Source organism: Rattus norvegicus, chromosome 7 (assembly GCF_036323735.1).
Source record: "Rattus norvegicus strain BN/NHsdMcwi chromosome 7, GRCr8, whole genome shotgun sequence".
In the NCBI taxonomy this organism is placed as follows: domain Eukaryota; kingdom Metazoa; phylum Chordata; class Mammalia; order Rodentia; family Muridae; genus Rattus; species Rattus norvegicus.
This window is the reverse complement of record NC_086025.1, coordinates 56565531-56580463: the sequence shown is the minus strand read 5'-3', so window position 1 is coordinate 56580463 and position 14933 is coordinate 56565531. Positions and strand designations below refer to the sequence as shown.

At 40.4% G+C, this 14933-nt stretch overlaps 1 protein-coding gene across 1 annotated transcript in view; it reads left to right on the top strand.

Annotated features, from left to right (window-relative positions):
* Cand1 (cullin-associated and neddylation-dissociated 1) overlaps positions 1-13699 on the top strand; it is a 37889-nt gene extending 24190 nt beyond the window's left edge. Inside the window, 11 exon segments of the mRNA NM_054004.2 lie at positions 911-1167; positions 1463-1568; positions 2643-2788; positions 4094-4386; positions 5270-5411; positions 5714-7207; positions 7992-8087; positions 8870-9039; positions 9119-9283; positions 10613-10720; positions 13139-13699. Coding sequence (NP_446456.1) covers positions 911-1167; positions 1463-1568; positions 2643-2788; positions 4094-4386; positions 5270-5411; positions 5714-7207; positions 7992-8087; positions 8870-9039; positions 9119-9283; positions 10613-10720; positions 13139-13363 — 3202 coding nt within the window. The 3' untranslated portion in view covers positions 13364-13699.
* Positions 13700-14933: the final 1234 nt, after the last annotated feature.

Sequence of the window (14933 nt, the reverse complement as noted above, 5' to 3'; positions counted from 1 at the left end):
GACACAGAAAAATGTGTGTACATTAACTATCTGCAGTGAGGGGTTCGCATTACCCTGACACACAGGACAGGGCACAGTTCTTAGACTTTTACTCTAGGAGATGAGAATGGAAACAGCTGAAAAGCCAAGCCCTGCCAAGAGTGGGACTGTCAGCGAAGCTTTTGTGGCAGTAGTGGAGTTTAAAGACAAGGCGGCACTCGGTTAGCTGCATGTGCTGAGACATGGAGTGCACGCGTGCGAGAGGACTGAAGCAGAGGCTCTGTGAGCTCATTGGCCACGACATGAGTGAACACAAAGAAGTCCTTTGAACTGGGGTCTGCTGGGGTGAGCTTCAGGTGTGTGAAGGTGTGTTTAACTGATGAGCAGTGACACCCACATGTGATTCTCTTACCGCACAGTTGGCATAAGATGCTATGAAATCTGTTGCCTGATTTAGCTGTGCGTGTTGAGGTGATTGGGAAAGGCAATTTTGGGAACAAGTGAACAATAAAATTGGGTATGAGATGGACAGAGAAAGAACAAGAGAGAAGGAGGTGAAGAGATGCCAGGCTTTTGGTGGTGTAGGCGCTCAGAAACAAGACTCTAGGTAGAAGACATTGAAGTCTTAGAAAGAGGAAAACAAGATCATTGCGCGTTTTGTTTTATTTGGTGTTTTGCCAGACATTTGGTTAATGAGCCTGAAATAGGTGATAGGGCTTCACTTCTAGGAGTTATTTGGGGAAACACATCTCAGATCTAGATACATTTAGCTTAGGATTTTAAGTTGCATTGGAAGGAATAGTGGGAGTTCAGCTTTCATTGTGAGTTCCCATTTGTCTCCCCGGTTTGTTCAGAGTTTAGACATACTTATTACTAGTGCTCTGTCATGTTGAATTTATGTTTTTGTTTCTTTGTTTCCCTTTTTCTTAAGGCAAGGAGGACTGCTTGTTAATTTCCATCCTTCAATTCTGACCTGTCTACTTCCCCAGCTGACTAGCCCTAGACTTGCAGTCAGGAAAAGAACAATTATTGCTCTTGGCCACCTAGTTATGAGCTGCGGAAACATAGTTTTTGTAGACCTTATTGAACATCTGTTGTCAGAGTTGTCCAAAAATGACTCCATGTCAACAACAAGGACCTACATACAGTGTATTGCTGCTATTAGTAGGCAAGCTGGCCATAGAATAGGTAAGACATTTCAGAGTTATCTCTCTATTTCAACTCTGTGTGAATTTGTGGATGTGCGTGTGTGCCCATGTGTGCGCGCGCGCATGTGCGTGTAACCCATCATGTATGTGGAGATAAGAGGGGAACTCTGGAGGCATATTTATTTCTTCACCTGTACAGGGGTTTCAGTATTCAGGCCTCCAGGCTTCTGCAGGCTCCTGTGCCCTCTGAGCCCATCACTGGCTGGCCCCCTAAAATTGTTTACACAATTTTTTTTTAAAGTGTATAGATTTAAGAGGCAATATGTTTTCCCTAGGTGAATACCTTGAAAAGATAATTCCTTTGGTGGTAAAATTTTGTAATGTAGATGATGATGAATTAAGAGAATACTGCATTCAAGCTTTTGAATCATTTGTGAGAAGGTAAGTTTTTAAGATCTATTTATTTAATTTCCCCCTGAAGAGCAGCATAGTCACTAAGATGAAGTAAAGAGAGAGCAGAGGGCTTCACATACTTGTTTTTCCATTGAATAGTGATTGGTTGCTGAGAGGATGTTAAGGAAACACCACCTTACTGTTATAAACTCTGGTAGACTCATCTACTTTGAAAACATTTAGTATTGTTAGAACTTAAAACAGTCATACTTTTTTTTGTTTACTTTTGTCTCTAAGAAGAAAGAAATGCCAGAGTAATTTGCCTATATAGTGATTCCTAATTTGGAAGCTTGACTCTGATTTTCTTTACATCTTAATAAAAATTGTGTGAAACCAGTATCAACTAAATATTTGTCTGTGACTAATGTCATTTGTTTGGATGGTACCTTGATCCTAACTAATTTTAGCCTGGTCTTTGCCCTTTTACATCATGGTTTAGAGGAGCATCTTTATATCCAAACTATTTTAAAATATTTTTAAATATTTTTGCTATGTGTATGTCTCCATCATGGGTACTCATAGAAGTCAGCAGAAAGCATCCAATCCCCTGGAACTGGAATTGAAGGCAGCTGTGAACCTCCATGTGGATGCTGGGGCATTAAGCCCAGGTCCCCTGCAAGGACAGCCAGTGCTTCTAACCACTAAGGTGTCCCCCAGCCTCCATGCCACATTTTGAAAATTGGAAATGTTGAAATTCATTTCTGTCAAGTTTACGAAGAACTAAAAAATTGTCCCTTTAATTTTGACTCTGTTGGCATAGCTGCATTTTTATTGATTCTTAGCATACAGAGAGAAGAGCATGCTAAATGAATGTTCACTAATAATTTTACTACTCCCGTTTGAACAATATAGTTAAAATGTGTATATGGTACATGTGTGGGGGTGTATATCCTAAAATTAAATATATTTTGAAAGATAAATCTTTTCAAATATGAAGCTCATGGGACAAAAATTTAAGTGGTCAGACCTCACTTTGCTGTTATTGCTAACACCTGAGGCAGGGAGGAGAGGACTGTTTTCCTTCCAGTGTGCTTTTAAAGCAGTTTTTATCTTTATATTTAGATGCCCTAAGGAAGTTTATCCTCATGTTTCTACCATTATAAACATTTGTCTAAAATACCTTACCTATGATCCAAATTACAACTATGATGATGAAGATGAAGATGAGAATGCTATGGATGCTGATGGCGGAGATGACGATGACCAAGGTATCCAGTGGTGCACACGGAAGCTGGCTGCTGGGGTGCTCAAGCTTAGAGTCTTAGGCATGGTGGTGGACAACCATTCCACTCTACATTTTTTATAAAATGTTTTGTTTTTTTTTTTAATTAATCTAAATATACATATTCAGAGTAGTTTGGTTGGTATTAAAAAATCCTCCATATTATTTGGGTCACTGTTAAATGTTGATGAACACTGAGCGTGTCCGTGGCTTTATGTGGTACAGTCAGGCTGACTGTGGGCATAGACAGCTACTGCTGTTTGGTTTGGAGAATAGTGATATATGGAAATGGGTAGATACCAAGTGTATGGGGTTGATGGGTCCTGTTATTCTTATGAAACTTTTTAATTTGATTGTGTAAATATATGCAATAACTTTAAAATAACTTACAGAATCTATAATTAAACTCATCTTAAAAAAGCACACAGACACACCCACCTCAATCTATTCCTCCAGCAAGTACTTCCCATCCCCTCTACAATAGACCTCCACACACACTTGCTCGCCATTAAGTTCATTCCTTACCCTCTGTCTTGAGTGCAGTCCAGTCATGGACAGGGCTGCAAAGGCTGCAGTTGTTAAGCTTTCACTGCCTTATCACCACCTCTGCCGTCTGTCTGCTTTCTATTCTAGTTCTTAGTAACCTCTAACCCCTAAACAGATGTGCCTGAGTCCTTGTGCTTACCCATAGTGCTTCATTTTCTTTGGACATCATCTCACTATGTAAGCTGAATTGTTCAATTAGTTTGGTATTCTGTTGTTAAATGGTGAGCATTTTCTAATGAAGGACAGATGTCCGGATTGATAAAAGTTGAAAAAATGTTTTTGTTCCAGTAGCACAAAAGGTTCAATGAAAAGCTATGTATGAAGCCAGTGACAAGATTCTTTCTTCTCACAGAAAACTAATCATAACTATTCTTTTTACTAGACCTATAACCAACCATATTGGTTTTGTAGCTTTCTTATAAATGCTCATTGGTTTTTCTCCTGCTGAGTCTTGACTTTGGTTCAAAGCCTGAGGAATTTGAGTTTAAACAGATTCAATGAGACATTTGTAAGCAAGCCACAGTTCATTAACTGTGTAACAAGACAGAGCTTAGCTAATTAAAACAGTCATGGCTGTAGCAAGTTCTGTGTCTTTTTACATTCTCCTCTTTAAAACACCTATTGCCATAGATGCTAAGCTGTTTTAAGTAAGTGTCTTAGTTAAGAACACTAGCTCACTGTGTGTGCTGAATTATGTACTCTGTATACCATTAATAGCCTGTTCCACATTGAAACTTCCCTTTAGGGAGTGACGATGAATACAGTGATGACGATGACATGAGTTGGAAAGTGAGGCGTGCGGCTGCCAAGTGCCTGGATGCCGTAGTTAGCACACGGCATGAGATGCTCCCGGAATTCTACAAGACCGTCTCTCCTGCACTGATATCCAGATTTAAAGAGCGCGAAGAGAATGTAAAGGCAGATGTTTTTCATGCATACCTTTCTCTTTTGAAGCAAACTCGTCCAGTACAAAGTTGGCTGTGCGACCCTGATGCAATGGAGCAAGGAGAAACACCCTTAACAATGCTTCAGAGTCAGGTCAGTGTATGCATGTGCTCGAAAGCCACCAACAGTAGTGTTGTATGAGTTGTTCTTAAGGAAAGAAAACATGAGTGCCGGGTCATTTAGGGAAACTCCCCAAGTTAATGGGTTCTCGTATTACTTGTTAACCATTGATTGTTGTGAACCACCATTACTTATAACCAAAGGATGGTATAAAAGTGGATGGATGGATGGATGGATGGATGGATGGATGGATGGACAGATGGATGAACATAGAAGCACTGAAAATTCTGAGAATTCTTGTCTATTTCTTAGATCATTTTTATTTGTGAGATTTATCCTGTGTTAGAGAAAAAGTGTTTCATTTCATTCTACATTTTCATTGCTTGATTAGCATTTGGGGGGGGGTCTCTGTTTATAGCCTTGTATCTATGACTTGTTAGTAAAGATTACAGTTTTGCTAAAGATTAGAACGTTTAGATTAGATATCTGAATTTTATCCCCACTGCTTATACCTTTGAGTAATGGTGTCATCTATTGCAATAGCAAACTAAAAAAAGGAAAAAAAAATGCCCAGTTTGCTGGGTTCCCCCCCACACACACAATTTTCTCTCTACTGTTTTTTTCTATTTATAAATTATTTGCTTAAAGTTTTAGTTGGAAATTATTTTATTTAGTGGAAACTTGTGCTTGTCAGGAAGCTTTCTACAGTTTCTCAAAGCTGTCGAGCAAATAGAGCTAGAAATGAGTATGTACAGTGTGTGCAGTAGACTTAAACTTGCTTCCTACACTGGTGCCTGTCTGAGCTGAGTTGGAAGTGAGACAGAAAGAAGATTGTTGCGCTCCTTTCCTGTGGGTTGTTACAGTGTGTGAAGGACGGACCTTTGGGTCAGCTAGCTAATGACTATTATAATTGCAGGTTCCCAACATTGTTAAAGCCCTACATAAACAGATGAAAGAAAAAAGTGTAAAGACCCGACAGTGTTGTTTTAACATGTTAACTGAACTGGTAAATGTGTTGCCTGGGGCACTAACCCAACACATTCCTGTACTTGTACCAGGTACGTCTTTGGGTACTTACTAAGCACTTCTTGTTTTTAGCATTTAAGTAAACTTGAATAAATGTTTCACTTACAAGAGAAGTTTGATAATTTGTACCTACAAATTTTTAATCTGACCATTTTGAACACATGAAGTTAGATCCTTATAAGAAATGGGACTTAATATTTTCTATAGGTTTTTATGCTTCTCCCATGTTAGAAATTATATAATGCAGATGGAGATTCTAACAGTCTCGGAAGGGTGGCCTTTGAGTTTTTTGGAAAATTGCGTAGAAATGATGGGATGTTTTGTTGGCTTTCAGGAATCATTTTCTCACTCAATGATAAGTCCAGCTCATCGAATCTGAAGATTGATGCATTGTCCTGTCTGTATGTGATCCTCTGTAACCACTCTCCGCAAGTTTTCCACCCGCATGTTCAGGCTTTGGTCCCTCCAGTGGTGGCTTGTGTTGGTGACCCATTTTACAAGATCACATCAGAAGCCCTTCTTGTCACTCAGCAGCTTGTCAAAGTGATCCGTCCTCTGGACCAACCCTCCTCCTTCGATGCAACGCCTTACATCAAAGATCTCTTCACTTGTACAATTAAGCGCTTAAAAGCAGCTGACATTGATCAGGAAGTCAAGGAGAGGGCTATTTCCTGTATGGGACAGATTATTTGCAATCTTGGAGACAATTTGGGCCCTGACTTATCAAATACACTTCAGATTTTCTTGGAGAGACTCAAGAATGAAATCACCCGGCTAACGACAGTGAAAGCACTGACCCTGATTGCTGGGTCACCTTTGAAGATAGATCTGAGGCCTGTGCTGGGAGAGGGAGTCCCTATCCTTGCTTCATTTCTCAGGAAAAATCAGAGAGCTTTGAAACTGGGGACCCTCTCTGCCCTAGATATTCTCATTAAAAACTATAGTGACAGTTTGACGGCCGCCATGATTGATGCAGTTCTGGATGAGCTCCCTCCTCTTATCAGCGAAAGTGATATGCACGTGTCCCAGATGGCTATCAGCTTCCTTACTACCCTGGCAAAAGTATATCCCTCCTCCCTTTCAAAGATAAGCGGATCTATTCTCAATGAACTGATTGGACTTGTAAGGTCACCTCTGCTGCAGGGAGGAGCTCTTAGTGCCATGCTAGACTTCTTCCAAGCTTTGGTTGTCACTGGAACAAACAATCTAGGATACATGGATTTGCTGCGCATGCTAACGGGTCCAGTTTACTCTCAGAGCACAGCTCTTACTCATAAGCAGTCTTACTATTCCATTGCCAAATGTGTAGCTGCCCTTACTCGAGCATGCCCTAAAGAGGGACCGGCTGTAGTAGGTCAGTTTATTCAAGATGTCAAGAACTCCAGGTCTACAGATTCCATTCGTCTCTTAGCGCTCCTTTCTCTAGGAGAAGTTGGACACCATATTGACTTAAGTGGGCAGTTGGAGCTAAAATCTGTAATATTAGAGGCTTTCTCCTCTCCTAGTGAAGAAGTTAAATCAGCTGCATCCTATGCGTTAGGCAGCATCAGTGTAGGCAACCTCCCTGAGTATCTGCCATTTGTACTACAAGAAATAACCAGTCAGCCCAAAAGGCAGTACCTGCTGCTGCATTCCCTGAAGGAAATCATTAGCTCTGCGTCAGTGGTCGGCCTTAAGCCGTATGTCGAGAACATCTGGGCCTTGCTGCTAAAGCACTGTGAGTGCGCGGAGGAGGGCACCAGAAACGTCGTCGCCGAGTGTCTAGGGAAGCTCACTCTTATTGATCCTGAAACTCTCCTCCCGAGGCTTAAAGGGTATTTGATATCAGGTGAGTATCAAGAGTTTCTCATAAGTTTGACAGTTCGTTGCCTAGAAAGATGATGCCTAATGAGGAACTACTGTCTGCTTTAAAAAAAAAAAAAAAAAAAAGCCATGTTTAAAGCCCTGTATGTGATGAGAAAGCCCTGACTGGCGAGCGTTATGATATGAGTCTTAGTCAGAGGTGCTTTGTTCCTCAGAAGGATGACGTCTAATTGGGTAATGTTTAAATACGTGTGATCTAGTTCTCCATACTGACTGCATTTTAATGTTTGAATTAAAATGTAGAAAAAACAACTCTTGAATTTAGTATGAAAACCTCGGAATACTTTTTGTATTAAATTTGCAGAAATTACTGAGCTTAAAGGCAAATAAATGAGAAAAGATTTTTGGTTTGTCAGTGTTTGCCCAGTTAGAATAGGTAATAATTCATAAAAGGGTTAGTAGTGTTTAATTAAAATTTTTCTTGATCATTATACACTTAACCAGCTCTGTTTGTGAGGGTTAGGTCCTCTATTGCCACTTCCCTGGGTCACCTCCTTTGTAGAGGACAGTTTTTTTTAAAAAAAAAGTCTAGTAAGCTTTTTTTTGTTTTGGTTTTTTGTTTGTTTGTTTTGGGTTTTTTTGTTTGTTTTTTAAGTATCCTGAGAGTTAGAAGACAGCTTTTGGGGACAGTGATATGATAGTTTTACAGTGTTGAAGACAGTGGTGGTTCTGTGACAGTTTTAGAATGTCATTCATGGACATTGAGTGAGCGCATACCGATGGACTTTCCATTGTTGTGTTTCTATTAGGGTCATCCTATGCCAGAAGCTCAGTGGTTACAGCTGTGAAGTTCACTATTTCTGACCACCCTCAGCCCATTGATCCACTGCTCAAGAACTGCATAGGTGAGTGGCCGCTTACAGACGCTTACTGCCTAGCTACTCTGGAAACGTGCAGAGCTTTATCACGTGACAACTAAGGCTGTCACTGAACATTTTTGTAACTGGGGAAGTAACACATACACGAGATAATTCTTTCATTATAAAGGTATGTATAATGTATGGTTTTCTAAGTTGAGCAAATTATATTTATATAGGCTCTCTTTATCAGCAAGTACTACCAGATTTTGTTCATCACTGAAGTATGTAAATATGTCAGCATATCCCAACAGTCAGTGTAGTTGATAATCATATTTGGTCATTTTTTTTAATCACTTTATATCCCACTCAATGTCCCACCCCCCTTCCTGGTCACCTACATTTGGTAATGTCTTAATGAATCAAGCAAATGGATGTTAAACTCTGACTAGTCAGAACCTTTCTCCCAGTATAAATGAGTTTTACTTGAATCTCAGTTTTTAATGCTTGTCTTGTTGGGTTGTGGTTTCCTCGTCACACTCCCATGCGCTTACAGAGCGTTGTCAGGTCCTGCCCTGTCTGTTCTCTGCCTTATTGCTGCTTAGAGTGACTACCAGTGAAGAGTGCACACGTTCAACACCAGTAGTTAATTTCCATGCTGTTGAAATAGTTTTTGGCTCATTTAATCTTGTGTCTGGCTTTTCTTTGACCTCCATTTTTATTTTCTTGGAATAGCAGCGATACCCACAATAATTCAGTTTAGAGAAAACACTTGGTGAATTGCACTTTAAGCATGGCATGAGTGTGTTGTTTCTCTTACAATTTTTCAGGTGATTTTCTAAAAACGTTGGAAGACCCAGATTTGAATGTAAGAAGAGTGGCCTTGGTCACATTCAATTCTGCAGCCCATAACAAGCCGTCACTGATACGGGACCTTCTGGATTCTGTTCTTCCACATCTTTACAATGAGACAAAAGTTAGGAAGGAACTTATAAGAGAGGTGAGTGCACTAGATCGCATCAATCCCCTGCACCTACCTTTGCATCGCCACACGCTTGCATGTCCTTTCTTGTTTACAGGTAGAGATGGGCCCGTTTAAGCACACGGTTGATGACGGCCTGGACATTAGAAAGGCAGCTTTTGAGTGTATGTACACACTTCTAGACAGCTGTCTTGACAGACTGGATATCTTTGAATTTCTAAATCATGTGGAAGATGGTTTGAAGGACCATTATGATATTAAGGTAGGATGTTTGTGAATGTCTCTGTACAATGACTTAGTAGACTTTGATGAAACAACTTTTATGCTTGCTTGCAATTTACTTAGCTATGTAAGTAAGAAATTAATACATTTACCAATATCTTACAAACTCTATGTGCAGAGGCAGTAGAAGACAATTTAATAAGAGAAAGTCAAACCCTGTTTTTACCTAAGAAGGAAGGGAAGTGGACCCCGAATGTTTAAGAAATTCATTTCCAGTCTTCTTAATAATGTCTACCCATAGTTTTTGGCTCAGAATCAGACATATTCTAATGCTGAAAGTGCAGATCTCTGACCTTACAGAGCTGTCCTGATGAGTAGCCACCAGTCTTCTTACTTTCCCTTCAGTGTCCTGAGGTCTTGGGTTGTATCTCAGCCTAGGCTGAGTGTTAACCTTTGTTACCTTTTTACTTCAGTACAAGACAAGCTGTGGTAATAGCAGGAGTTATGTTGGAGGCTGACCTGGCGCCCTCCCCCTCAGATAACCTGCACGCTGCAGAGGCCTTGGAACAGAGAGTCATGTTGCCTCTTAGGTTTAGAGCGTGTGGTTGGCTTCTGTGCCTTGTTTTTCCTGTTTGTTCTGTTGAACCGTTTCTGTTGTTGCAAATATGTCAGTAAGTGAGAGACTTGAGAAGTAAATGAGCTCCATCCTTTCATGCTACTCTTTAATGGGGCCTGGGGCCTGGCGGTGCAGCTCTACACAGTTAGAGGCCAAGGGGAGAGAATGTCTTAAAACAGGTTTTGGGTTTTGTATGAATTTGAATAATGATAATCATATGCCCTCCCAAAGCCTGGGAAGAAAGAAATCTCTGTAAAGTTTTCCTTCTGGTTCACATTTCTAATTTTGTTAAGTTTTAGTGAGATTTGCTCATTAGCTTTTTCAGAAATTGTGAGTTTCCTGCCTTCTCCCCAAGGGTAAAATGACATTCTCTAATGAATGGGACCACGGAATGGGTTATTTTAAATGCTTCCCACTCGGGTGTTTGTGATGTGCAGTCAGACCTGAGGAAGAAACAGTTCCTAGTTATGTATGGTAGGCCCCATATGGAAGCTGAAGTTTCCTTAGCATTCACCTCAGGTTTGCAGTGGCAGATTAAATGAAAGTGGTGCTCTTTTTTTTTTTCGGAGCTGGGGACCGAACCCAGGGCCTTGCGCTTCCTAGGCAAGCGCTCTACCACTGAGCTAAATCCCCAACCCTGAAGGTGGTGCTCTTAACAGGCATACTGATCGTTTTAGCATTCAAGAGAAGCGTGTCAGAATGCGAGGTTTCTTTGTCATTAGAAAACAGTGTGTGTTTTTCTATTCCTAATAGATGCTAACATTTTTAATGTTGGTGAGACTATCTACCCTTTGTCCAAGTGCAGTACTACAGAGGTTGGACCGGCTTGTTGAGCCACTACGAGCTACGTGTACAACTAAGGTAATTATTTGTTGCTAGACATCAATTTAGTCTACATTTGGCATAAGAATTACAGGGTGTGAAAATGGACTCTTGTTATTTTAGATAAAATGTTAATATATCTATGACTGAATTTTTAAAAATTTTAATTAATATGCACATTTTATAGGGGTGTGGTGATGGCAGAATCTTGCTCTTTAAATAGGCTGACTTTGAATTCTCCCCTTGCTTGTCTCAGCCTCCCAAATGCTGAGATTAGGGACATGCCACCGTGTCTACCAAATGGGATGTGTTTTGTTTCATTAAATTAATTTAAATATAAATAAGGAAAAGGGGGAACAGTAGTGGCACTCACCCTTAATCCCAGGCTCTTGAGGCAGAGGCAAGTAATCTCTGAGTTCACAGTCCTGCTCTGCAGAGAGAGAGACAGGTTTCTCTGTCCTGGAAAAAAAACACAACAAAACCAAAAAACCAACTAAACAAACAAGCAACAGACAAGAAAAGATGAAAACTTCCTTCGTCTGGTACTTTATGAACTCCACTAGCTTATTCTTTTCTCTGACATTTCAGACTTAATTATATTAGTATCTTCCCTTTCCGGTGCTTTGAGAGACATTGGGGTTTATCCAAAGGTCTGGTACCATTCAGAAGTGCATCTTAAAGTCTTGGGTTGTCTTTGTTGGGAAATTCTTACTGCTTCAATCCCATCCTGTTTTAGTTTACTTTCTATAGCTGTGCTAAAGAGCATGACCAAAAGCAACTGGGGAGTGGGGGGTGGGGGGTAGTGGGGGGAGGGTTTATTTCATGTTATTGCTTACAGACCATTGTGAAGGGAATTTAGGACAGGACCTCTCAAGGCGGGAGCTGATGGAAAGGCCATGGAAGAATGCCGCTTACTGACTTTCTTAGATACTCTAGTACGCCTGCCCAGGGATAGCACCACCTATAGTGGGCTGGGCCCTTCTACACTATTCATCAGTTAGGAAAGTACGCCCACACCCACACCCACGGGCTCACCTGCAGTGCTCAGTTGAGGTCCTTACAGGGCTCCAGCTTGTAGCAGGCTGACCAAAAAACTAACCACCATGATTCTTTACATTCTTAGTTCAGTTTTACAGATCAGATATATGTAGAATTTATTTAGTTCTTATAATTGTCTATTTGTTTTGAGTATATATTTATAGTATTGCTTAATGGCCTTTTTGGATTTTATTGCTATCATAATATTCATTCCATCTCAAATCTGATTAACTTTTCTCCTCCCTTTCTCTTGGAAAGAAAGTGGTTTGTCGTTAGTCTTACTACCTTTCAGCAGACCAAACCTTTCATTGTCTGGTGTCATTTTGATTTCTGTTTCACTGATTTCAGCTCTGACCTTTATTATTTTTACTTTCTGCCTTTTCGGTTTTGCTTGTTACTGTTTTTCTAAAATTTTTGGATATTTGGGGTAGGCTCTCACCTCTGGTATATACATGAGTTAGTGAAGCAGACAGTTTTTAAGGGAAGTTGTACAGATGACAATAAGTAATAAAGAGTATCATCAGGAAACCACAGCTGCCTTAAGATTGTCATCCCCCAGTCTCAGAACACAAAACAAACAAGAATGTGCTAGTAAAATGCCAGGAAAGGGAAATGTGACACTATTGATAGGGATGTAAATAAGTCCAACCACTTTGGAAGTTGATCTGGCTGATTTTCAGAAACAAAGTATCATGAACTGTCATGACTCCACACTCTGCTTCTACAGTGGAAATCCATGTGACCATGTTTACTGCACACCTATATGCATAGACACATAAGCGTGCATACAGATGAGATTAAGCTATTAAAACAAGTGCCAAGAGTAGACCTGGATGATTGTGGTGAGCAAAATAAGCCACACGCAGATAAACACGTATTTTCCTCCCAAGTATGAATTGAGGCCAAACAAACAAATCTCCAGAATAAAAAAACAGAAGACATGAAAATAAAAAGTAACTGACGTCTGTCATAATGTGGGTAAGATGAAGCCTTCATTCTTTCTGGGAGGATTCTGCTGACTCAATGAGGGAAATGGTTGAAATGAATTTTGGGAGATGGAAAATAACTTGAAAATAAAACAAGTTTAGATGTGCTTTAATCTATGTAATTATATAAATAAGGTGAGCATGGGAATAGCATTCGGTGTTCAGAGAAGGTAGAGTTGAGTACTTGGTTTCTTGGTAGGGCCAACTTGTTTCAACTAAGTAGGCCTGGATTGTCAGTCTTTATAACAGGCCTTGTGTGAAATAGTTTTTTCTCAGCTAGTGTCTTGAGGTTTGCTATATGGCCTGTACTTGAAGTGTAGTGTCCTTCAGGATCTGGGGGCCATGCCTTTACACTACTTACTAGGGATTTCTTTCTATCTGTATGCACTTTGCTCTGTTACTGCATGTGATCTGAGTCTGCTCTGTCTTGCAGGTGAAGGCGAACTCTGTAAAGCAGGAGTTTGAAAAGCAGGACGAGTTAAAGCGCTCGGCCATGAGGGCAGTAGCTGCACTGCTCACCATTCCAGAGGCAGAGAAGAGCCCTCTCATGAGTGAGTTCCAGTCACAGATCAGCTCCAACCCGGAGCTGGCAGCCATCTTTGAAAGTATCCAGAAAGATTCTTCGTCCACTAACTTGGAATCAATGGACACTAGTTAGACGTGTGTTCCACATGAGGACCATTACATTTGACCGCACAGTGCACTGAACCGACAAGTTGACCATAGACACGGGAGAGAAGTGTCTAGAGCTTCAGGATGTTCCACTTTTATTTTCATTCATGGGAAGTTTGTTCAGCTTTCTTCCATTGTTGTTTTTGTAGCTTTTACTTCAGAAATCTGTATTTCCATAATCCAGAGGTTGTAAGACCACTGATGGTTTTAGTGGTTAGGGCAACGTTTGAAATGGGAACTAAAGTTTGGATTTATGGAATGTGGAAATAGGGTCCAGTATCTGTTTGCCCTGTAATGTGTAGGATTAAAATGTTAAAACTTTATGACCATGGATTTCTTGGTTTTGTAAATTCTCTCATTTAAAATCAATTCTGCAACACAAGGACCATGTTTCTTTCCTTGTATAACCTCTTCTTTCAGTGACATAAAATGATTTTAACTGGCAGATAAAGAATATCCATTTAAGATATGCTATATTTCGGAGAGATTGGCATCGTCACAAAGATAATAAAGTACCACTTTATAAGGCTTAACAATATCCCCTTGTACACACTGATTTTGCATGACCAGGTTTACAAATATGTATTGTCTGTAATAGCATGTACAGATTCTGCACAATACACCATAAAATAAGCAGTAGTGCGATGTTTCAGATACTTCTGCGCACAAACGGTTACCTGCTGAGAGAGGAGTTAATGTGGGAACTGGTCTTCTAACTGCCAGTGTGGATTTACAGATGTTTTCGGCAAATCAAGTCACAGCAATTTGCAACTTTTTACTATTATAAATTATCTTACACATTTAAGTATTTGGTTTTCCTTGGTTCCACATTTTGAGTTCGTGTTTCCATCTAGCAGGTTTCAAAGCCCCAGACTGTTTTATTCCTGTTGGGAATCTGTCTGCATTTGTTACTGAAGGACAAAACCTCACCTGCACTTTCAGGTTCTGTTTTTAGGGAATTTCTGAAGTTGTCCATCATTCGTTTTTGTTAGCTAAAGCTTTCTTTGAGTTACACCCCCACCTCCCCAGCCCATCTCTTGGCGAGCTAACTTCCCTGTTGTCTTTGGTAAGTGTTGAGTGTTTGCTGGGTTAGCAAAGCTTTTGCAGGTGTTTCCATTATAGTCGAAGTTCCATCCAACATTCTGTGAGCTCGCTTCACACTAGGCCCCTTCATGTCTGTGGTGTTTTGCCAACAGGAAGAGCTATTCTGAAGTCAGAGCACATAGTTCTGTGTACATGTGGTGTACATGTATGGAGGGAGACAGGTATTAATGAGTGATCAGTTTCAAGTGCTCGGCTTAACCTGCACCGTTAGATGTAAAACTGCATTTAAACACTTGTCCGGCTCACAGACTTGGGTGTGGTAAGGTGGAATGCACAACTGTTCAGGTCAGAACAGACTGGCTCTTAGATGAACAGCTTGACGGTGAGTGTCCAGTGGTGCCAAGGACATTGATTGGTGCTGGTAAGGACTTTGATTATACGTTGGCTTATTATATGAAGTTGGTGCCATGGCAAAATATGTATGGCAGGTGATAATTTTATACCATAGTTTG